Genomic DNA, 24,354 nt, shown 5'->3' on the forward strand with positions numbered 1-24,354 from the left:
AATACTGAGTTTGGGAACTTGGATAGTTTGCTAGTCTGCAGAGGGAGCTCAGAGTCTTCGGGTGGTGAATTGATGGGTGGGTTATAGAATTGGCTGGAATCAACAACAAAGTTAGTTCTGGGGACCCTCGTGGGGCCAGGTAGTGCCACAGGGTAAGGTGTAAAATAAAAGCCATAAGAGGAGATGAGCGGGATCCCAGTGTGCAAGCAAGAGGTATGTGCTACCTGAATTACCAAAGGCAGGACATGGCAGTGGTAATCTCTGGAAGGAAGGTGATAAGGGATTTGTACTTTCCTTTAAGTCCCCTTTTGCCATTCCTCAACTGCCCACTTTTCCATAGTAAGCATTTATTAATTTTTAATACAAAAATATAATTTAATAAAGATATGAAAAATAATTTAGAATAGTATTGATAGATAGTATGTCTTAGGAAAAAGATAAGACTTAAGAAGTCAAATAAGGAACTCCTTTCTTGATTCGTTTTCAGATGGTCTTATTCCCCCTAACCATGTGTCTGCTCCCATTCCCTCATGTCAGAAATATTTCCTAAGAGATTTGTTTCCAGTATTTTTGATGCCTGTGAAAATATTCCCAAAAAAAGTAACACATACCCCTGTTCCCAGTTATTTATATCAATAATATTCAGCAAGTTCCATTGCAACTTTTGGTTCTTCAAAGCCCTATAATTTTGGAATTGGAATGTCATATTCTACTAGACTCTAGTTAGTATTTGAGAAGTTCTTTTATGCCTCTTTTTAAAAATAGAATTTATTTTTTAGAGCAGTTTTAGGTTCACAGCAAAGTTGAGCAGAAGGTACAGAGATTTCCTACATACCCCCTGCCCCTTGTTTTTCTTCTTGTCAAAGTGTAGATCCAAACTATGGGAGGAGGGGGGTCCTTCCCCTCCCCTATCTCCAGTCCAAGACTAAAACACTCAAGTTCCCAAACTTTTTTTAAAATAAATTTATTTATTTTATTACTTTGTTTTATTTATTTATTGTTTCTGGCTGCGTTGGGTCTTCGTTGCTGCGCGCGGGCTTTTCTCTAGTTGCGGTGAGCGGGGGCTACTCTTCGTTGCGGGGCGCGGGCTTCTCACTGCGGTGGCTTCTCTTGTGGAGCACGGGCTCTAGGCGCGCGGGCTTCAGTCGTTGTGGCACGTGGGCTCTAGAGCGCAGGCTCAATAGTTGTGGCGCACGGGCTTAGTTGCTCCGCGGCATGTGGGATCTTCCCAGACCAGGGATCAAACCCGGGTCCCCTGCATTGGCAGGCGATTCTCAACCACTGTGCCACCAGGGAAGCCCCAAGTTCCCAACCTTTTATGTACTTGGCAACACCTGGGGCAGCTTCTGGAGTAGGACTGTGGAAACCTTCAACAGGGGGCACCTGCTCCTGGGAAACTGGATATGTGGCTACAGTGATGAGAAGGGTGGATCAAGGAAAAGAGCTGCTGGGGATGCCTGTGAGCCTGTGCCCTCTCCCAGGGCACTCATCCTGTGGGTACCCACCCACTGATACTTGGTGAGAGGTCTAAGAACACAGTGGTAGCTGCTCGCATTGTACCAGAAGCATCAAGATACTTTTATGTCTTAGATACTGCCTTCCCATGCACTAAAGGGAGGGGGTTAGGAATGAGAGTAGAACCGAAAGAATGGGAAACCCAAAGGATGACTGAGATCCAAGAATAAAGAAGTGGTTTTTTAAAGAAAAGGATTTTTTTTTTTTCCTTTAAAGTCCTCTTTTAAGTCAGGAGATGTTTTCTTATTTATATGGACTCCAAATAAGATAACGATACCTTTTTAAAAGGTTGATTTTTTAAAAGTGTCTTATTATGGAAATTCCAAAAAATATATTAAGGTAGGGAGACTAGTATAATAAGCCCCCAATTTTCCCATTGTTCAGCTTCAGCAATCAGCAGCCCACGGCTATACCTCTCTCATTGCCCCTCCTCAAACTGCATTATTCTGAAGCAAATTCCAGTCATTTTATCATTCTAAACAGGAATATTTCAGTACATACCTCTAGAGACCAAAGAGACTAAAAGGAAGACTGCTGATGATTACAAATCTTCATCTTGTTTCTTCCTCATTCTTCCTCTGTCACTGGACTTTGAACTAGGAAACCTGATTTCTAGACCTGGTTTTGCCACTCACCAGCTGTGTGACCAGCTGCAAGTCCTGTAACCTTTCTGGTCTTGTTCTTTTCCCACCTGAGTGGGTGGGGTAGATGATTTCTAAGGTCTCTTCCAGTTCTAGAAATAAAAAATTATTGGAAAATTCATTCTTTTAGCCTCCAGAGACATAATATAGATTTGGTACAGGATCTATTTCCTGTTTGTTTGGGGTTTTTTGTGCAGTGCCCAGTTCAGAGTTAAGACCTTCTCAGTGAGGAACCAAGAAAGCCCCAGAGGCTGCTGAGTGGCAGAATCTTTAACTTGGAGCTTTAAAAAAGAACTGAGCCTTGGAGCCATCCCTTGGAGTAGTTTTGTGCTGCCCTCAGTATCTCCTCTGACAACCTCAATTTGTCTTAAGAACTGTTCTGCTGACTCGTGATTCTGGGGAGGTTCAAGTGCTCCAAACAGATCCCCCTTTTCCAAAGGCCACCCTGATACCAATAGCTGGTGAAAGGCAATGTTTACATTGCTTTGGGGCAGGGGGGTAGTTACACTTTTAGACAACAAGGAACTGATTTCTGTCCTGTTCCAGGATGACCGTTAAGGCTTAAGGATACCCATTTTACAGGCAAATCAACTGAGTGTGAAGTAAAGTAGGTGCATTTATGGTTGCCTGGTGAATGAAGGAGTAAGTCTAGAATGGAATTTGTCTTTTAAAAATACGGAAAACTTATTGTAGAGGTTGAGGTTTAGGGATACGTCCTGCTCCTCCACAGTTTGAAGAGGACTAGGGAAATGAAACTGGAGGAAGACCATTTGGAAAAAGAAACTTGGTTGTCAGTGTAGCGGAAGCAGAGTAAATGCTTATGAATGCTGCAAATGTTTTTAAAAAAATCACCACGGGGCTTCCCTGGTGGCGCAGTGGTTGAGAATCCGCCTGCCAATGCAGGAGACACGGGTTCGAGCCCTGGTCTGGGAAGATCCCACATGCCGCGGAGCAACTAAGCCCGTGAGCCACAACTACTGAGCCTGCGCGTCTGGAGCCTGTGCTCTGCAACAAGAGAGGCCGCGATAGTGAGAGGCCCGCGCACCGTGATGAAGAGTGGTCCCCGCTTGCCGCAACTAGAGAAAGCCCTTGCACAGAAACGAAGACCCAACACAGCCAAAAAAAAAAAAAAAAAAAATCACCACGACCCAGAGAATTAAAAAAATAAAGTACTCAAATGGGAAGAGCCTCCAAAATTACCATTTTAAAGCACAAGCTCTAATCAGATCTGAGGCGTTGCAGCAGCCTTGTTGAAGCTATTGACGGGGATTATTGTTTTGGTGCCAGGGTTTTAAATTGGGGGATAGGATTAAAAGGGACCAAAGGTGAGGGTTGTTATTTCAAGCTGAAACCAATATTCCATGGTGGGGAGCTCACTGGGTTTGTGAGTTTGGGAGTTGGTTACTGCACTCGGAGGAGTTCCAGTACACACGTCCAGCTGGTTCTGAGGAGGGTCAGAATGTGCATTCTTTGTAGCCTTTGTGGACTTGCACCACAGCTACACAGCGATTAGATCCTGAGGCCCGTCCTTAGCAGGAAATGGTAAAGGAATCAGCAGGAAGGCGAGAACAAGGGAAGGGAAACTCCTCCCTCCTGTCAAAGGACAGGCCAGAGTGAGGATGAAAATGGAAAGTGGGCATTGTAGGGTTAGACGTGTTGAAATGGAGAGAGGTTGAATCTTGACTGGAAGTAAGGGGAAAGTACATGCCCCAAGGACAAGGGCGTGTGATAAACTGTTGTGTTTATTATGTAACTTTAATAAGGAGCCTCTACCTCGTGTTCCTCAGGCCTCAGTCAGCACACAATCCCCAGGACATGGGGAAAATGCTGTTCCTTTACTTTGTTTTCTTGTATTTTCTGAGGTCCAGCAGCCCACTGACAGGACAACCTCCCCTTGTTTTTGATTTCCGGCTTACTCAAGGCCAGAGGACCAAAAGTCAAGTTGAAAAGTTTTACCAGGAGAAAAAAATGAAAGTATTTCTTATGAAATCATAAGAAATACTCGGTGTGAAGGAGCAGAGGACTGCAAAATCATTTTTCTGTTTTACCCAGTTCTTTGTAACCGAAAATCCTCACTAGATTCTTGAGGCAGAGGGAAAGCTGGTGAGCCAGCGGGAGAAACTGAGTCCAATAAGAAGAAACCGCTCATCTGAAATCTGACAACACTTTCTTGTAGATTAAAACTCAGCTTTGAAGTTTCACTTCTTGAGCTTGGCTCAGTGAGTTATGCTACTCCTGATGAAAAAGAAAATTAAGAATATTTTATGTTGAAGGGCATCAGTGATGAAAAGGCAGGATGGCAGCATCTAGCTCCCTTATCTCATCAACTGTGCAGTGGGCTCTTAATGTTAGCAATCTCGTGTTTAGATTGTTACCTGAAGAAAGAAAAAACAGAGTGTCTGTTACCAAAGAAAGAAAAAACAATCAGTAGAATGCTGATTCTACTCAGCAAGTGGCAAACAACAAAACTTTTGAAAAAGCAGACCTGGGGAGAGTCCACTGCAGTTTCATAATGGGTATGAATAGTTATTTTTCTGCCTTTTTTTTTTTTCTAAATCTTTCTGGGGTTTGATGTGGATTTCTTTCTATTTGTTCAGGAAACTGTGACGTGTGTTCTGGGCAGGGTTTGAGGTTTTGGAACCTTTTCTAAAAGGGACAGAGAGCACCCTGCTACACTTCCCTGTCGTGAGGTTGGCGTGCAGACGGTGGAGCTGAAGCAAGGTGGTCACCATGCAGGTGCTCCTCCAGTACAGTAGGCTTGTCCTGGCTCTCGCCTTCATCCTGATTTTGGGTTCTTCAGTTCAAGGTAAGACCCAGGAATCTTGTCCCCCTATAATCTTCCTTGTAAGTCCTGGGGTCCACACAAATGCTTATATTCACTTTAAGGTACGGAATGTATTATACTGTGGGAAAGGAGGCCAAAAAAAGAAAAAAAAAAAAAAAAAGGATTTGGGGTAGCTGAACTCCTTAGTGTGAGATTGGTTAAGTTTGGTACCAAAAAAAGTTAAACTCTGAGGCAGGTGTGGCCTTATAAGTTCTTAAAATGATTGAAATGCAAACTATTTTATTGTCAGATGAAAATGGTTTATAAATTTTTAAACGCTTAAGAAAGGAATATAGAAAATGACCTACCCCCTAAGTGTCTACGTCAATCCCAAGTTTTAACATAATATGGTAGTGTCATAATTATTGTGACACTGGGAAATACTATTTTTAAAATCAGAGTAAATTTGGGTGTATTTTTTCTCCTTTTTTAAACTTGGTTCTTAGTGAAAATTCAATTATATTTAGACATAGTTAATGAAAACCATCTCAGATTTTAAAGAGAGGCCAAAGAATTTTAGTAATTGTGTTGTTGCTCAGAGAAACATCACATTTGGAAATTTCTTATTAGGTCTATCATTTAGGGTTGTTTAGTCAGAATGAAACAACTTAAAACCTTTAATGACTAAGAAAATGAAAACGATCAGTTTGTAGGAAAAATACAATTTCTTCTCCTTTGGTAAATAAGCGATCATGTCTGAATAAGGCAGAAAGTCATGGCCTGATAAGTAGATGGGAGAATTTATAGTAGAAAAACACTAAGTTCCTCCAGATCGTATAGGAAATATTGAGTCATGGTGATTGCACATATCCTGGATTTGTTTCTTCAAAGTTACTTCTAGTTGTCTTGTTTTTACTTCTGGTGGAAATGAAATTGTACACATGATCTCAGATACATTCATTATGTATTGGAAATTTATAAAATCACTTTCTTCTTGTTATGCAATTATTGAAGAAAAAACCAGTAAATAATGTTGCTGAAACTTTTCCATTAGTCTATTTATTTTTTAAGGTATAAAACATTGTTGAATGTGAGGAACAGGCTTTACTTGGATCTTTTAGGGAAAACCTTCAGAAAACCTTCATTGTTTCAGATGAAATAATTCCCTCATGTGTTCTGACAAGATCCAGGCAGTCAGGTCCATGTTTGTAGCACAGACTTGAGTGACCTGTTGGTGCTGGGTCTACCCTGACCAGAGCTCTGTGAGTCTTTACATCTTCAAAATTTCCCAGAAATGTCACATTCCCCACTAAGATTCAATAGGGAAAACTAAAATGAAAACAAAAGCATTCTTTATGTAATAGGTATTCTTCAGAATGTAGTGAAAACTATTATAAAATTTTATAAAGTACTAGTATTTATGTCATCACCAGGTAGGTTTAGCTCTTTGTTGGGAAAGGAACCAAAAAAGAGAGAATGAGTGGACTGAAAAACTAGGGAGTTTCCAAAGGAGAAGTGCAGTTGGTATTGGAATCAAGGCTTAGTGTTCACATCTGAATAAGAAGGGAAATAGATGTCCACCCACAGCTGCATGTGTGAGTGACATCAGCTCAAGGCTGCAAAGAGGTCACTATTTCATCATACTTCTATGTGATGCCAGATATAATTCTGTAGCATTCTTTCCCCACTTAAAAACTTTTCTTTTCTTAACCCATTGATTTGACTGAACTGATCAAATGCACTAGGCTTTTGGCTTGTTTTTACTGAAACAAAACATCTTAGGTTATTGTATTAGTTTGCTAGGGCTGCCATAACAAAGTACCACAGACTGGGTGGCTTAAACAACAGGAATTTATTTCCTCACAGTTCTGGAGGCTAGAAGTCCAAGATCAAGGTGTCAGCAGGGTTAGTTTCATTCTGAAGCTTCTCTCCTCAGCTTGTAGATGGCCGTCTTGTCTCTGTCTTTACATGGTTCTTTGTGTGTGTCTATGTCCCAATCTCCTCTTCTTATAAGGAAACCAGCCATACTGGATTAGGGCTAATCCGTATGACCTCACTATGTCTTAATTATCTCTTTCAAGGCCCTATCTCCATATACAGTCCCATTCTGAGGTACTGGGGGTTAGAACTTCAACACATTGAATTGGAGGGACACAATTCAGCCCGTACCAGTGACTATAAGCGAAGCTGAAGTAAAGACATGCTGTAAAAGTATGTCTACCAAGTGCAAAGAAATGGAAGTTTGGCAACGTGTGGGAGACCCTGGAGAGGACAGATGGCTAATCAATTTAATGTAGAGCTCCAGGGGATTATTGATGAGGCCTGTGGCTCCTACTCTTATTGCCTCTCTTTTTAAAAGATGCCCATAAAGAGGGAAAATGGAAAATCCATGAGCAGGTGTGGCCAAGGGGGTCATTGCCAGACTATGTTTCCACTCTACACTGCCTCTGAGATCAGGATAATGATATTGATTCCACCTATGTGCACTGCTGTTTGATTGTAAAGTGATTCACATCCATTCTCGGGTAAACGATCATCACATTCCCTGGGAGGAGGAATTAACACCAATTTATAGAGGGGAAAATTGGATCTTACATTCATCATCTCATTTGCTCTTTACACCAACCTCTTGCAAAAAATTTATGAGACTTGCCCAAGGCCCATTACAACTAATTAATGGCAGAGCTGGTCATCTGATTTCAAGTTCAGAGTTAACTTTCTACTGCAATTTAGCTGTATTCTAGGTGGATTAGAGATTTTCTTTATTTAAAACAACCTTGTTTTGACTCTAGCCCTTGCTACAAAAACCACTGAGTTGAGGGACAGAGAGGGAGAAATTGAAAGTAAACTTGGAACTTTTTATAGCTTGTCAAACCATGCGAGGGTGGGGGAACTTTATTCATCTTGTGGAATTGATTGGCCAGTAGGAAGCAGCTCCAGCTTAGATGGTGATGTCTGTTTGAATGCCACCAAACAATGAATGAAATGGTCTCCCTCCCCCGCTCCCCACAACATGGCAGTTTCTGCTTAAATTTTTCTAGCACACTTGCAGCAAGTCTCCATTAAGAATAGGAAATCAGTAAATTGAGATGATGTTGGGGAAAAATTGATATTACAATACGATATTACTGGGGTAAGTTATTTGCTCTGGTAATGTTTACTTATAGAAAGTATTTTGCTAAAGCAGGACTAGTGACTGTGTGTATGTGTGAAAGAAATAGGGGCAAAGACAGAGACAGAGAGAGACAGAGACAGACAGAGAAAGGGCGGGGGTGGGCAGTAAGGGAAGTGATTGTAAATAAAAAACATTCTTCTCCCTTGAATCCATCACAAAATTAACCAGGAGATCTGTAAGTGGGGCCTCTTAGGAAGATAATTTTTCTGTCCATGAGCATACTCCCTTTTATTTTTTAAATTACGGTAATCTTAAGATTTCTCTCAAGCAAGATAGAATCAAGATACTCCCACACATCGGGGGCTGGAACTGTTGAATTTTCACAGTCTGCCAACACCCTTGAATAAATATGTCAGGAACTTGGTATCTGTAACCATGTTCTTTATTTTAAAGCAGATTTAAAATCCCCAGTCTGTGTTGATCATTTTATAATGTATAGCAATACAGGACCTTTACGTTATGCACCTGAAACTAACATAGTATATTAGGTCAATTATACTTAAAAAAAACAAAACCTCCACCTCTGGACTTCCCTTGTGGTCCAGTGGTTAAGAGTCTGCCTTCCAATGCAGGGGAGGTGGGTTCAAACTCTGGTCGGGGGACTAAGATCCCACGTGCCGCGGAGCAACTAAGCCCACACGCTCTGGAGCCAGCCCACCACAACTAGAGAGAAGCCCCTGCACCGCAACGAAAGGTCCTGCGTGCCGCAGCTAAGTCCCGACGCAGCCAAAAATAAAAATAAATAAATAAATATTAAGAAAACACCTAATATGATTTTATTTATATGAAATGTCCAACTTGCTTAAAAACATAGAGATAAAAAGTAGATTGATTAGTGGTTACTTAGGGATGAGAAGCATGAGATACAGGAGCTGGCTAGCTAAAGGATAGGGGATTTCTCTGTGATGATAAAATTGTTCTAAATTTGTGGTGATAGTTGCACATACCTATGAATATGCTAAAAACCACTGAATTTTACATTTTAGAAGAGTGATTGTGTGCTATGTTACATACATACCAATAAAACTTTTTTTTTTTAAATGATTGCATTTTTTTTTTTCCAATGAATTTATTTATTTATCGCTGTGTTGGGTCCTCGTTTCTGTGCGAGGGCTTTCTCTAGTTGTGGCAAGCGGGGGCCACTCTTCATCGCGGTGCGCGGGCCTCTCATTATCGAGGCCTCTCTTGTTGCGGAGCACAGGCTCCAGACGCGCAGGCTCAGTAATTGTGGCTCACGGGCCCAGTTGCTCCGCGGCATGTGGGATCCTCCCAGGCCAGGGCTCGAACCCGTGTCCCCCGCATTGGCAGGCAGATTCCCAACCACTGTGCCACCAGGGAAGCCCCCCAATAAAACTTTTTTAAATTAAAAAAATAAAATCACCAGTCCCAAACAGGATAAACATTTCTGTGGGGGAGGTGGACTTCTATCTTTGATTTGTTTATAAATTTTGGAACAGCTTTATTGAGATAGATTTCATATACCATACAATTCACCCATTTAAAGTGTACATCGATGGTTTTTTAGTATATTCACAGATATGTGCAACCATCACCATAGTCTATTTTAGAACATTTTCGTCACCCAAAAAAAGAAACTCCTCTTTATAAATTTTAAAAGCTGAGATTCTAAACTCTAGAGGGAATTTGTATTTTAGAAGTTTTCTAATTTACCAGAGTTGTGTTTCTTACACCAGTGAAAAGATGAGATCTTTCACTTAGATGCTTCCTCATTAAACTATTAGGTTTTACTTTTCTGTTTAACTTCTTATCTATGCAAGCACTCACTTGTTTGATATTCAGCCATCCGCGACAGTAGAGAAGAATGTCTAGACCTGCTCTGTCTGAAATGGTAGCCACGGGCTTCTTGTGGCTACTAAGCACTTGAAATGTGTGAAATGTGACGAGTTCAAAATGAGGTATGGTGTAAGTGCAAAATACACACCAGATTTGAAATCTTAGGATGAAAAAAAGTGTAAAATATCCATCAATAACTTATATTGATTATGTTAAGTGACAATATTTGAATATATTTGTTTAAGTAAAATATTTTCAAATTAATGTCACCTGTTTTTTACTTTTTAAAATATGGCTGTTGTAACATTGAAAATTCCATACGTGTACGGATGGTTCCTCTTGTTTCTATTGGACTGCACTGGTCTAGACGGCATGGGGTGTGAAGACATCGCCCTCTGCTGGAGCAGATGTTGAATTTTTACCTGACTCACAATGATGACGCTTCTAAGTAATAATTCATTAGATGCCAAGCTTAAGCTTCTTCAAGAAAGAATCAGAGGAGAAGGAGCTAAAATGTATTAAATACCTACCATGTGCAAAAGCTTGTGCTAGATGTTTCAGATACTTTTATCTTGTTTAAACAGGAACTCTTTGGGATACTATTATGGGATACTGTGGTGGAACAGGAATTTAAATTTGGTCTCTCTGCAAGCTGTTCACTATCAGAGATAGGTCGATAGGTCATTGTCATCCTCCTCCTCATCAGAGATACTAGCATTTAAAGAGCTCTGACGGGACTTCCCTGGTGGTCCAGTGGTTAAGACTCCGTGCTCCCAATGCAGGGGGCCCGGGTTCGATCCCTGGTCAGGGAACTAGATCTCCCATGTCTGCCTCAACTAAGAGTTCACATGCCGCAACTAAGAAGTCCGCATGCTGCAACAAAGATCCCGCATGCCACAATGAAGATCCTGCGTGCCGCAACCAAGACCCAGTGCAGCCAAAATAAATGAACAAATAAATGTTAAAAAAAAAGAAAAGGGAGAGATTAATTTAAATAAATAAAGAGCTCTGACTATGGTGCTAGGTACTATTCTACGAGCCTAATATTTATATCTCATTATTAGAGCTACTACTGTCCCCATTTTATGGATGAGGAAATTGAGGTACAGGGAGGTTAAGGTTACCCAGCTAGTAAGGGGGAGACATTGTGATGTTCACTTGACATCACAAGTTGATGTCAAGCCTTACCTCCTGCCTCCAAGCAGTGACAGAGTTACCCCATTCTGGATGACTAGCGTCCCAGACCAGAAATTGTAAGCTATATTCAGGAACTATGGGGAAGATTGTGATAGAATAGTAGTTCTAAAAGAAAGAATGAATGAAAGTAAGACAGACAGAAAGAAAGAAGGAAAACAATGGGAGAACATTTACTTTCTACATTAGAGTCTTTGTTTTGTTTATATTTTTAAAAGAATATTGTTTATTACAGCAATTTAGAAAACAAAGTGAGAAAAAAAATCACCAGAGTCTACCACTATAGTTATTTCTGTGTATTTCCTCCCATTCCTCACCCCGCCCCGATATTTATTTATGTAGTTGCATTAACAACTATTATGCATAGAGTGGTATTCTGCTTTTTAAAAAATATTTATTTATTTATTTTTGGCTGTATCAGGTTTTAGTTGCAGCACACAGGATCTTTTGTGTGGCACACGGACTCCTCTCTAGTGGTGGCGCAAGCCTCCAGCACGCGCGGGCTCAGTAGTTGTGGCGCAAGGGCTCTCTAGTTATGGCTTGTGGGCTCATAGTTGCGGCACGTGGGCTTAGTTGCCCCGCGGCATGTGGGATCTTAGTTCCCTGACCAGGAATCGAACCCGAGTCCCCTGCATTGGAAGGTGGATTCTTAACCACTGGACCACCAGGGAAGTCCCCTCTGCTTTTTTTAAACTCATTTTTGAACATAGATTTTCCTATGATGCTACATAGTCTTTTCCATAACTACTGCTTTTTTCCCATTTGTTTAATATTCTCTCATATGAATGCCTCATAATTAATCTGAGTATTTTCTCTTGTTTTGATTATTTAGTTATTTCCTGTTTCCCTATTTTAAATAATACTAAGGTGAACAGCATCATGAATTCTTTATATATTTTCCCTCTCTCTCTCTCTCTCCATATATATGTATATAATGTATATCTTAATGATGTAATAACTTAGCAATGCTGTATTTATAAAATTAATCTGAAATATTAGCTAGGACAAAGTTGAGTGTAAACAGACATGATAGAGATTCATGAGGAAAGAGGACATTTTGCAAAAGTTCTGTGGTTCTGCAATCTTTTAAGAACAAAGTCCTTGGCCATCCCATTAAGATGTAAAGTGAATTTGACCTCAGTAGAGGCTTCACTTTTCAACCTCTGATAGTTGAGAACAGGACACAACTTGTGCATACTCTCCTAGAAATACAGATACCCAGAGGGAAAAAAAGCAAAACTCCAGAACTTATGGTCTTTGGGAGGGCTGGGTAATGAGATTAGGAGTAACTTTTTTTGTTTGTTTGCTACATTTTTCAAAATTTTCTGTAATGAACGCACATTCCTTTTCTAAGATAAATATTATTAAAAATTGCAACAAAAGCAGTCTAGATGTAAGGAATATCTAAATAAACTCTCCATTTCTAGGAGAGAGTACTATAAAAGGTAGAGAGCCCTCTGGACCCTGAGTTAAAGTCAGGAAACCATTGACAAGTTGCTGTATGTATCCATTTACATAAAATTCTGGAAAATGCAAACTAATTTATAATGACAGTAAGTAGATTGATGGTTGAGGGGGGCTGGGGAGAGTCAGGAGGAGGGAGGGAGAAGGCAGGATCACAAAGGGGCACAAGGAAACTCTGGGGAATGTTGAATATGTTCATACCCTTGATTGTGGTGATGGTTCCACGGTGTATCCATTTGTTGAAACAAATTGTGCACTTTAAATATGCACAGCTTATTGAATGTCAAGTCCACCTTAAGAAAGCTGTCAAAAAATAAAAATAATTTTGAATAGATAATACATACATATGGCTCAAAAATCTAAAGGTTCAAAAGGATATGCAGTGAAAAGTCAATGCTCTTCCTTCCACTGTCTTCCAGCCACCAATTCCCTCCACAAAGATGATCAGTTTGCTGTGTATCTTTTCAGAGATGTTCTGTGCATGTAAGCATATATGTAAATATAGTGTGAAAAAACACAAACACACACAAATGGTAACAAACAATTCATAGTGTTCTTTACTTTTTTTAACTTAATAATATACCTTGGAGGGAATTCCCTCGCGGTCCAGTAGTTAGGACTCCAGGCTTTCACTGCCGAGGGAGCATTCAAATCCCTGGTCAGGGAACTAAGTTCTTGCAAGCCACATAGTGTGGCCAAAAAAAAAAAAAACCACACACACACCCCTTGGAAATTATTCTATATCAGTGCCCAGAGAACTGCCTCATTCTTTTAATAGCTGTATAGTACTGTAGGCTGTGCCTTAATTCATTAACATTTAATTTTCCAGTCTTTGCTATCGCAAAAAATATTGCAGTGATTTTCCACAACACTGTTTTTCATTTTATTTTATTTTGTTTTCTTAAATAGTTGTCATCATGTGCATCTCAATCTGTACAGAACAATAACGTGCTGGGCTTTAAAACTGTTGCAGGAAGGGGGACCCCTTCCAGGGCCCGAGAATGGGCTCTTGTCTAACACTTAGAAATGAATTGTCCAAGGAGACACATGTGCTGACAAAGCAAGAGACTTTATTGGGAAGGGGCACCCAGGCAGAGAGCAGCAGGGTAAGGGGACCCAGGAGAACTGCTCTGCCATGTGGCTCGCAGTTTCAGGTTTTATGTTAATGAGGTTAGTTTCCAGGTTGTCTCTGGCCAATCATTCTGACTCAGGGTCCTTCCTGGTGGCAAGGGCATCTCTCAGCCAAGATGGATTCCAGCGAGAAGGATTCTGGGAGGTTGGTAAGACATATGGACTGGTGTCTCTTCTCTCCTTTTGACCTGTCCTGAATTCTTCCCATTGGTGGTAGCTTGTCAGTTCTATGTTCCTTACCAGGACCTCCTGTTGTAAGACAACTCATGCAAGTGGTTACTCTCGTGCCTGGCCAGGGCAGGTGGTTTCGGTCAGTGATTCCCTTAACAAAACTACCTTTCCTGCTTTTCAAGAATTTTAGATGTGTCCCTTCAGGTTAGGTTATTATTAGTTGCACTTGTGTGAATCAAGTTTGTACTTGAGGTGGGGAGATGAACCTTTGGAAGGGTGGTGAAGTATTTCTCACCACCAGGCCTCCATCCTTGCTGGACTGAGGAATGAAGAATTTATTTCATGAATTAATAAGGGATCTCCTATATAACCTCTTAACACAAGATATGGAGCCTTTTGCATAGACATTAAAAGAGACTGTGACAGACCAGCTTTTGTGAATAGAGGAGCCTTGATTTTTGAAATCTCTGACTAGATGTGAGGGCAAAGAAAGAGGCCAAGTTTTTAACCTACTTTTAATTCCCAAGAATACCCAAGAATTTCTTTTCAATACCCAAGAATGGCCCTAAAGAACTAGGGCTCTGTAGTATCTCGGGTACTAATTGGTACATTCCTTAACCTTTCTGAGCATGATTCGACTCATCTCTACCAGAACAGTCAGGATTCGGGGTCAGATACAGGTTTGAATCCTGGGTCCTCTACTTAGTACCTGTGCAGCCTCAGTTTTCCTTTGTATAAAATGGAAATAATAGTACAAAGATAATGATAGTTAATATTATCAAGTGTTTACTGTGTACCTGGCACTGTGTTAAGATCTTTACATGCATTTTCTCATTTAATTTTTGTGACCAGCTTACGAAAAAGAGACACTCTTAGTACCTCAGTTTTCTGGTGGGGGCTTGGGGAAGTTAAGGTTTCACAGCTCACCAGTAGCAGAGCTGGGACTTCACTCCAGGCAGCTAATTGCCAAAGCCTGTTCTAACCTAAAACTCTAGGCTACTTTAGAGGGGTGTTGTGAGAAGGACAAATGGTGTGTATAAAGGGCTAGCAAATAGTGGGTGCTCCGTGATATTAATGATCATAAAACCTGTCCACACCTTACCTACCAAATTTAGAATCTATTTAATTAAAAATTTCTTAGGGACAGAGTGATTAGAAGCTGTGTAAGAGACATTTATTGACCACGTGGGTTCCTTGTTTGGGCAGGTTCCCCTGTGCGGAGAGCCAGATACCAGTGGGTACGCTGCAATCCTGACAGCAATTCTGCAAACTGCATTGATGAAAAGGGACCAGAGTTCGATCTACTTCCAGGTGAATCCAACAGAATCCTATCTCCAAGGACTGACCCTTTTTCGTAAGTGGACTTTCTTGATTTTACTTTCACCATCCGCTGCTGAGATCTTGGCATGGAGGTGGGAGGGTTGCCAAGAGTGTTTTTCTTCAGGCTCTTGCTTCCATGGTTAGGTTTTCACTGCACAGTACAGGGTAAAACTGTACTGTATTTACTGGTATATGAGATGCACAAGAATACATGATTCACCTACCTTTTTAAGAATTTTATTTATTTTTTAGAATTTATTTATTTTTGGCTGCGTTGGGTCTTCGCTGCTGCGCGCGGGCTTTCTCTAGTTGCTGAAAGCGGGGGCTACTCTTCGTTGCGGTGCGCGGGCTTCTCACTGTGGTGGTTTCTTTTGTTGCGGAGCATGGGCTCTAGGCATGCGGGCTGAGTAGTTGCGGAGCGCAAGCTTAGTTGCTCTGCGGCATGTGGGATCTTCCCAGACCAGGGATAGAACCCGTGTCTCCTGCACTGGCAGGCAGATTCTTAACCACTGCACCACCAGGGAAGTCCCTATTCATCTATACTTTTGCAAGGTCTTTTTCTTGTGGCAGAAACAAAAATTGAATACTTTTCACCAACAGGTATTGAAAATGATTGAACATTATTTTATTAATGTAAATAGAGCACATTGTATATTTATATTAAAATCCAACAGGAGTCTATCACCTGAATGGATAAACAAAATGTGGTACATCCCTTAAGTGGAATATTATTTGGCCATAAGAAAGAAGGAGGTACTGATAAATGCTACAACATGGATGAATCCTGAAAACATTATGCAAAGTGAAGGAAACCAGACACAAAAAGCCACATATTGTATGATTCCATTTATGTGAAATGTCCAGAATAGGCAAATCCATAGAGACAGAAATAGAGTAGTGGTTGCCAGGGGCTGTGAGGGAGGGAGGAATAAAGAGTGACTGCTATTAGATACAAGATTTTTGAGGGGTGATAAAAATGTTCGTTTAGATAGTAGTGATAAAAAAAAAGAAATTAGGGAAAGGAAGAATAAGTGGCCATGACTCATAAAAAAGAAAGTCAGAACTCTTGTTTTTTTTAAATTAAATTAAATTAATTTATTTTTTATACAGCAGGTTCTTATTATCTATTTTATACATATTAGTGTATAAATGTCAACAGCAATCTCCCACTTCATCCCCCCCCCCACTTCCCACCTTGGCGTCCATAAGTCCAAAACTCTTCCTGATCAAATAAAACCTGCCTTATACTTGCAAAAAAGATCCAATAGGAATTCATAAGTAACAAAAATTGAATTGTATTAAAACCCATTATTTCAATGAATATCAAAATTATATGTAGCAAAGATACATTATGAAAAGAATTATCATAAAAGTTTTAATCTTCAGGCTTAAATAGAAAAATCACTCCCCTGAAAGCCACATAAATCATCATGCCCAAACCAGGTAAGCCTATCATCACTTTGGGGATCCTGGTAACCCCCTTCATGACTGAAATTATGTTATCACCATCCTCAAAATGCAACTCTGCAACCCTGTGCTTTTAGGTCCACGGCATAAAGCTTGAACATGATAGTACAGCATCCTCCATTATTTTAAGTCACGGATTTCAACAGTAATTCATTTAAATCTAAGATATTAGAGGAACAACGCAAGTCCTCCAAAACAAATATTTTACACTATTTCTTCCCTCCTCAAATCTGTATGATCTTCCACACTCTTTGACATAAATTGTAGCAATAATTTTTTGGATCCGTGTCCTAAGGCAAAGGAAACAAAAGCAAAAATAAACAAATGGGACCTAATTAAACTTAAAAGCTTTTGCACAGCAAGGGAAACCATCAACAAACAAAAGGACAACCTACTGAATGGGAGAAAATATTTGCAAGTGATATGACTAATAAGGGGTTAATATCTAAAGTATATAAACAGCTCATACAACTCAACATCAACAAAACAAACATCCCAATTAAAAACTGGGCAGACGTTCTGAATAGACATTTTTCCAAAGAAGACATCCAGTTAGACAACAGGCACGTGAAAAGATGCTCAACATCGCTAATCACCAGAGAAATGCAAATTAAAACCACAATGAATATCACCTCCCACCTGTCAGAATGGCTGTCATCAAAAAGATCACAAATAACAAATTGCTGGCGAGGATGTAGAGAAAAGGGGACCCTTGTACATTGTTAATGGGAATGTAAATTGGTGCAACCACTGTACAAAACAGTGTGGAGGTTCCTCAGAAAACTAAAAATAGAGTTACCATATGATCCTGCAATTGTACTCCTGGGTATATATCCAAAGAAAATGAAAACACTAATTTGAAAAGATATATGTACCCCAATGTTCATAGCAGCATTATTTATAATAGCCAAGATATGGAAGCAATCTAAGTGTCCATCAGTAGATGAATGGATAAAGAAGATGTGATACACACACACACACACACACACACATTGGAATACTACTCAGCCATAAAAAAAGAACGAAATTTTGCCATTTGCAGCAACATGGATGGACTTGGAGGGTATTATGCTTAGTGAAATAAGTCAGAGAAGACAAATACTGTATGATATCACTTATATGTGGAATCTAAAAAATAAAACAAACTTGTGAATATAACAAAAAAGAAACAGACACACAGATATAGAGAACAAACCAGTGGTTACCAGTGGGGAGAAGGAAGGGGGAGGGGCAAGCTAGGGGCAGGGGATTAAGAGGTATAAACTACTGTGAATAAAATAAATAATCAGGCTTTCCTGGTGGTGCAGTGGTTAAGAATCCGCCTGCCAATGCAGAGGACGTGGGTTCGAGCCCTGGTCCGGGAAGATCCCACATGCCGCAGAGCAACTAAGCCCGTGTGCCACAACTACTGAGCCTGTGAGCCTAGAGCCCGTGCTCTGCAACAAGAGAAGCCCCCACAATGAGAAGCCCGCGCACCGCAATGAAGAGTAGCCCCGGCTCGCGCCAACTGTAGAAAGTCCGCTCACAGCAAGGAAGACCCATCGCAGCCAAAAATAAATAAATAAAAATAAATAAATAATCTACAAGGATGTATTGTACAACACAGGGAATATAGCCAATATTTTATAATAACTATAAATGGAATATAACCTTTAAAATTGTGAATCACTATGTTGTACACCTGAAGTGCATATAATATTGTAAATCAACTCTACCTCAACTAAAAAAAAAAAACTAAAAAAAAAATCTCTAGGATCTTCCCTTTCCTCAGCCAGCAACTTTCCTTCTTGCTCTGACACTCCTGTTAATATGGATGCACAGCCCCTGCTTCTGTGACAGTCTTGGACACTTTTGCTCTCAGATCCATTTCTTCTCCTTCCATCTCCCTGCTCTGTACTGGGTGGGGTGGTGAGGGCTGATCCCTATGGTCTGCATTTCTCAGGTTCCCAGATCTGTGGCTGAGTTTGGCCAGTGGGATGCCTGGAAGGGAGACTGGTCAGCGTGGGCGGCAGGGAGAGACAAGGATGTTTCTTCTCATTCCTGCCTTGGGTGGCGCCTCTGGCACGGCTGTGTCTCATCCATGGCTTCAGCTTCCACCAGATGCTCTTGGTCCCTGGGCTCAGGTAGTACCACCTCCTCCACTGTCCCTCTAGCCCAGGGAGGGAAATATTTTCTTGCTGTTCCTCATCTCTGGGTTTCCTTATTATTCCCTATTTGGCTTTGCTTCTCTTCCATCTCATGTGTAAGCAATTCCCTGTCTTAAATATTTAGGTAGGTTTCTTGACTGTACTCTGACTGTGGCAGCTTCTAAGGCCACCCCTCCTTGTGCTGGGCATCCTATCCCCATGCCCCTTCTCCACGACTTGAATTCTGCAGTTAACCCTCTGAACCCAGCATCTTCTTCTCATCAGTATGCAGACATTCTCTAGTATCTCCTACATTTAGGTAAAATCCCCTCCTTGACTCTGCATCCTTCCCAGCTGTTGCCCCATTCTCTGCTCCTCTTCACAGTAACACTTCCTGATAGGGTTGCCGATGCTTACTATCTCTCCTCTCCTCTCCTCAACCCCTTCTGGGTCTACTTTCACCCAGAGTGCTTGGTAGAAGCACTTACTTTTTTAAAAAATTTAAGTTCTTTTTTTTTTTTTAATTGAACCTGGGCCCTCGGCAGTGAAAGCGTGGAGTCCTAACCACTGGACTGCCAGGGAATTCCCAATTTAAGTTCTTTTTTATTTTCCTCCACACTGGCAAAAGTTCCGAGGGAGCTTAAAGTTTTTTAAACATTTTAACTATCCCTCTTTCCCACCCCCCACTTCTGATTCACAAAGCAAAGGAGAGCAGGAGTCCCAATTTTTAATGGTTCCCCATCTCCTCATGTTGTTATTTGATCCAAAAACTATATTCAAGTTTGTAGCAGTCATAGTTATTGTACATGTTTAGGAGGGAGGGAGGCAAGAAGGGATAGGGAGAATGGTGATCCAAAAGAATAAAAACAGAAACCAAATAGGTCACAATTACTTCCTGTTGACACATCTGCTGGTTACTTCTCTATGTTTAACTTACTTGACTTCTCTCTCTCTCTCTCTCTTTTATTTATTTTTTTGCTGGGCCACATGGCTTGTGGGATCTTAGTTTCTCGGCTAGGGATTGAGCCTGCGCCCTTGGCACTGAAGTGCAGAGTCCTAACCACTGAACCGCCAGGGAATTCCCACTTGACTTCTCAGTTGCCTTCAAAAACAGTTGACCACCCTTCCTCTGAAATACTTTTTTCTCTGGGCTTCCATGGCCCCACCTTGTCTTGGGTTTCCTTCTACTTCCCTGGCTGTTCTTTCTCCTGTGATTAATATTTAATATGTTGGGGTGGCCCTAGCTCTGTCGTGGGCTGCTTTTGTATCTGCATGCTTTTTTTGGGTGACTTCATCCTGTTCTATGGCTTTAAATACTATATGTGTGTGTGTGTGTGTGAGAGAGACAGACAGACAGACAGAGAGAGAGAGAGAGAAAGAGAGAAAGAGCAACTACCAAATCTGTGTTTCCAGCTCTGATTCCTTTTCCCTGACCCTGCAGCCTAAACTATCCAGCAGGTCACCCTCTATTACATTATTCCACTTTGTTTCTCTGCATAACATTTAGCCCCACCTAATATTTTCCTGATTTACTTATTCACTTTTTATTGTCTGTCTCCCCGCCAAAGTTATAAACCTCTGAGCAGGGACCTCATCCATCAGTCCCCATTCTATCCCAGGCACTCAGAACAGGGATAAGATATTCAATAAATATTTATCAAATGCAGGCATGAAGGAAACTCTAATCTGTTGTATGGCCTGTGGTTTATTATTTTCATGGAGAAAATGACCCATAGGCTGTGAAACTCAACTTCTGTCTCTGATGCTTTGTTGCCTTATTCTGCCACTGATGGGTGGCATCATTGCTCTGGTCCTTTGGTGCTGAGTGGACTTCAAACTACCCCACTGAACCCAGTTGAATGAATGCACTTATTCGCGGGGAGGAGAGTGAAGGTTAACATGCTGGCAAATATAATGCTTGACTTGTTACAAAGAATTTCTTAAGCGTGAGCTTTGTTGAAGCCCTGTGAAGTTATTAGAGATTTTGCAGAATTTTTAAAATAGGAAAAATATATATCTAGGCTAACTTACTTGTGTGTCCTTTCTTTAGTGGGAGAAAGTGTAAAAATGGGATCTTTTCTGTAAAAAATAAATGACCCCTTAAGTAAATTCCAAATATAGGATTGCTATCTTAGTGATAAGAAAATTATCATTTTTATATGCATCTGCAATGAGTAGATGTGGAACTGATAAAGGCAACGAATTAGATACAGTAAGTATTGTAAATATGTGGAAAGGTCTGACTTATTTTTTGTTTTAAAACATTAAAAAACTGGGAAACTTTTAACTTAAAATTTGAGCAACTGAGTGGCTACATTTACTTTTGTATCTTAAAAAATTTATTATGATTATCTTTTCATGTCTCAAACTTTAATGTTTTTTTTCCATTTTTCTGTCATGCTTCAGAATGATGAAATCCAGGAACCTGAATGATGTCTTCCCTCTTTCTGAGGACTTTTCAGGATCAGGCTCTGGAAGTGGCTCTGGAAATGGCTTCCTACATGAAATTGAACAGGAATACCAACCAGTAGAAGAAAACGATGCTTTTTATTACAACTTTAGGCCTCTGGAGAGAAATTTGCCCTCAGACAACCAGGACTTGGGTCAGGATGGACCAGAAGAGGATTATACTATATAAAAGAGAGGGTTTCCCACCTTGATGCCAGGCAATGTATTTGTGTTCCATGGTTAAATGATTAATTTGAGGACAAAAAGCTTTATAGAAAATTTAAAACATCTGAAAAGGAAGTTTAGTTTTATTATCTTTTTTTCTCATGAATTCTTAAAGCCTCCTTTATCTATCCTAATGTCCTGGAAAATACCTGCATTTCTTTTGTATTGTATTCAACAACATCACTATGAAGTTAACTAGACTCCCCATATGTATAAAATTGTTTTAAAGAATAAATTATACTGTTCTTAAAATATTTAGTTTGAGAAACAAATTGACAGGCACTATTTCATATCTAAATCTTCAGGAAGCTGACTCTGATTATGAAATCTAGATATGCCTCTTTTTTTTGTGAAAAAATACAGATGAAACATACAGTGAATGTACAGAGTGGGTATTTGACATGTTTTACAGTGTGAAGTTAACTGCTCTAATAGTACCCCTGGAGGTGTTTGCAGAGCTAGTGGACAGCGTTTGCTTAGAAGTGTGATTGCTGTCACAATTAGAAACTTAACACCCAGATTAAAGCACAATTGTGCTCTCAATACCTCATACTGCTTTACTTTTTTTCCTGGATATCTATGTATTTTCAAACATTACTCTATTAAAGCAGAAGTATAATCAAAGGGTCAAGCTGTCTGGGCTCTCTTGTTCATGAAGTAATTATTTGTTCAAATGTTTCTAGATTCCCATCAACAAAATATCTGTAAAGTTATTTTACAGTGAGACCAAATTTTGTAACTGGAATCAAATCCTGTTAACTAGCAGATGAAGAAAACAATCATGCTACAGAAAGAGGGTTACTCTTGTCCAAACACTTCCTCTTTCTGAAGGCTATACTATACACATCTCTGTTCCCTTTAATTCTGAAAAGCCTGTCAGCATCATTGTCATGGATCCTGTTCTGTACCATCTAGATCCCCTCTTCAGAACTGAGGACTTATTCAAATTAACCTCTGTGGAAGAGAGACACCTTGTCCAAGCCCACACCTCTTCCCACGGCAGCCTGCACCCAATGCCTGGTTGATGTGGGCATATGAGTGCCAGACCCCTTCCCTGAACTTCGAACAATTCAGCAGGGCAATCACAGATTCAGACCTCCCTGAGGAGCCATCTGAGGCTTTGTTGGGACTGTTTTGCAGCTCAGTTTCTTCCTTTACTTAGTCTTGCTTCCTTCCATTCCCCACTGAGAGAGCTCCCTTAGGAACTTTCTGCACACTAGTTTTCATTTCAGAGTTTGCTCTATGGAGAATCCAACCTGTGAAAGTTGGTGCCAGGATGGGTAGAAAGCAGATGCTAAAATGGGATTTTGGAGCTGGATCACCTACTGTCTGGCTGGCAATGAGGACCCTATCACTGGCTGTAGATGCAGAACAAGCACAAGGGAGCATTGCAATTGTTCAAACTTTCACTGATGATGAACTGGGATGGTGTACCAGTGGAAGGAAGTGCACCAGGGTGTGGTATATGAGGTATCTGAGAAATATGGGGAAGTAGTAATTATAGAGACAATGACATTGGATGGCTCTTGCTGGAGGCAATTAATGAAAGACCAAGGATGATTAATTAAAGACTAAATGTGAAAACTATTGGACCTCCTCAGCAGCATATTAAGAAACTCTCTTCTGCAGTGGAAGGGCAGGAAAAGCTGAGGCCCAGGACCAGGATATAATCAGAAGAATAGCAGAGTTCAAGAATGTTAAGTTGCCAAGCTAGCCAAGTCTGTTATGCAACATCAGGGCCCTGACTGGGAAAATACTGGACCCTCAGAAATGAAGACCTCTGGGTAGAAATGTATCTGGGTTGATACATTCAGAATTCGAATCCCCAGACTTCCTCAAACCCTCTGAATCTATAGAAGAGGCCTGGGCTTCCCTGGTGGCGCAGTGGTTAAGAATCCGTCTGCCAATGCAGGGAAAATGGGTTCGAGCCCTGGTCTGGGAAGATCCCACATGCCACGGAGCAACTAAGCCCGTGAGCCACAACTACTGAGCCTGCGCGTCTGGAGCCCATGCTCCGCAACGGGAGAGGCCACGACAGTGAGAGGCCCGCGCACCACAATGAAGAGTGGCCCCCGCTCTCCGCAACTGGAGAAAGCCCTCGCACAGAAACGAAGACCCAACACAGCCAAAAATAAATATAAAATAAATAAATTAATTAAAAGAAACGTTTAAGAAAAAGAAGAGGCCCACTCCTTAAGAATTAATGCTTTCCTCTGGCTTGAAGATGATTAAGAAGCCTCTGCCCTTTAAAACCACATGCACACTCCCTCAAGGTCTGCCCTGCCACCCTACCTAGCCACCAGATCCATAACTAAAGTTACAATATAAACCAACAGGAAAGTGTTGGGGCTGCTAAGGACGAAAGGTGAAGGTTTCTGCAGAGCTTAGCTGTCATGCACCTCAGAAGCCAAGAAAGTGTCTATGTGCCTTAACTCTAAGAGTGCTAGATCAAGGGATGGAGGAAAAACATAAAGTTGGATAAGGAAGTGTTTATCAATATGGAAGTGTTTATCAATATGGAAGTGTTAGGGGAACCAATGACCAAAACCACCTGCCCTGGCCAGGCATGAGAGTAAACACTTGCATGAGTTATCTTACAACAGGAGGTCCTGGTAAGGAAGGACCTTACCACTGACAAGCTACCACTGACTGGAAGAATTCGGGAAAGGCCAAAGGAGAGAGGAGATGCCAGTCCATATGTCCCAGTATCCTTCTTGCTGGAACCCATCTTGGCTGAGCAATGTGCGCACCACCATGAAGGACCCTGAGTCAGAATGATTGGCCAGAGACAACCTGGAAACTAACCCCAGTACTCCTGAGACTATGGGCCATGTGGCAGAGCCGTTCTCCTGGGTTCCCTTACCCTGCTGCTCTCTGCCTGGGTGCCCCTTCCCAATAAAGTCTCTTGCTTTGTCAGCA

At 40.9% G+C, this 24,354-nt stretch overlaps 1 protein-coding gene across 1 annotated transcript; it reads left to right on the forward strand.

Annotated features, from left to right (window-relative positions):
• The first annotated feature begins 4,735 nt into the window (after positions 1-4,735).
• On the forward strand, positions 4,736-24,354 carry SRGN (serglycin). The gene is made up of 3 exons (XM_082407333.1): positions 4,736-4,962; positions 15,056-15,203; positions 21,169-24,354. Exons 1-3 carry the CDS (start codon positions 4,887-4,889, stop codon positions 21,398-21,400), a joined length of 456 nt encoding a protein of 151 aa, XP_082263459.1. The 5' UTR covers positions 4,736-4,886; the 3' UTR covers positions 21,401-24,354.

This window comes from Balaenoptera borealis (genome assembly GCF_965194805.1).
Source record: "Balaenoptera borealis genome assembly, chromosome: 10".
Lineage (NCBI taxonomy): Eukaryota > Metazoa > Chordata > Mammalia > Artiodactyla > Balaenopteridae > Balaenoptera > Balaenoptera borealis.

Bases quoted from the DNA above. Each gene is read 5' to 3' on its own strand.
- SRGN (XM_082407333.1), top strand. From the start codon at position 4,887: ATGCAGGTGCTCCTCCAGTACAGTAGGCTTGTCCTGGCTCTCGCCTTC. The intron at 4,963-15,055 runs GTAAGACCCAGG...TTGTTTGGGCAG, and splicing joins TTTGGGTTCTTCAGTTCAAG to GTTCCCCTGTGCGGAGAGCC. The intron at 15,204-21,168 runs GTAAGTGGACTT...GTCATGCTTCAG, and splicing joins CCAAGGACTGACCCTTTTTC to AATGATGAAATCCAGGAACC.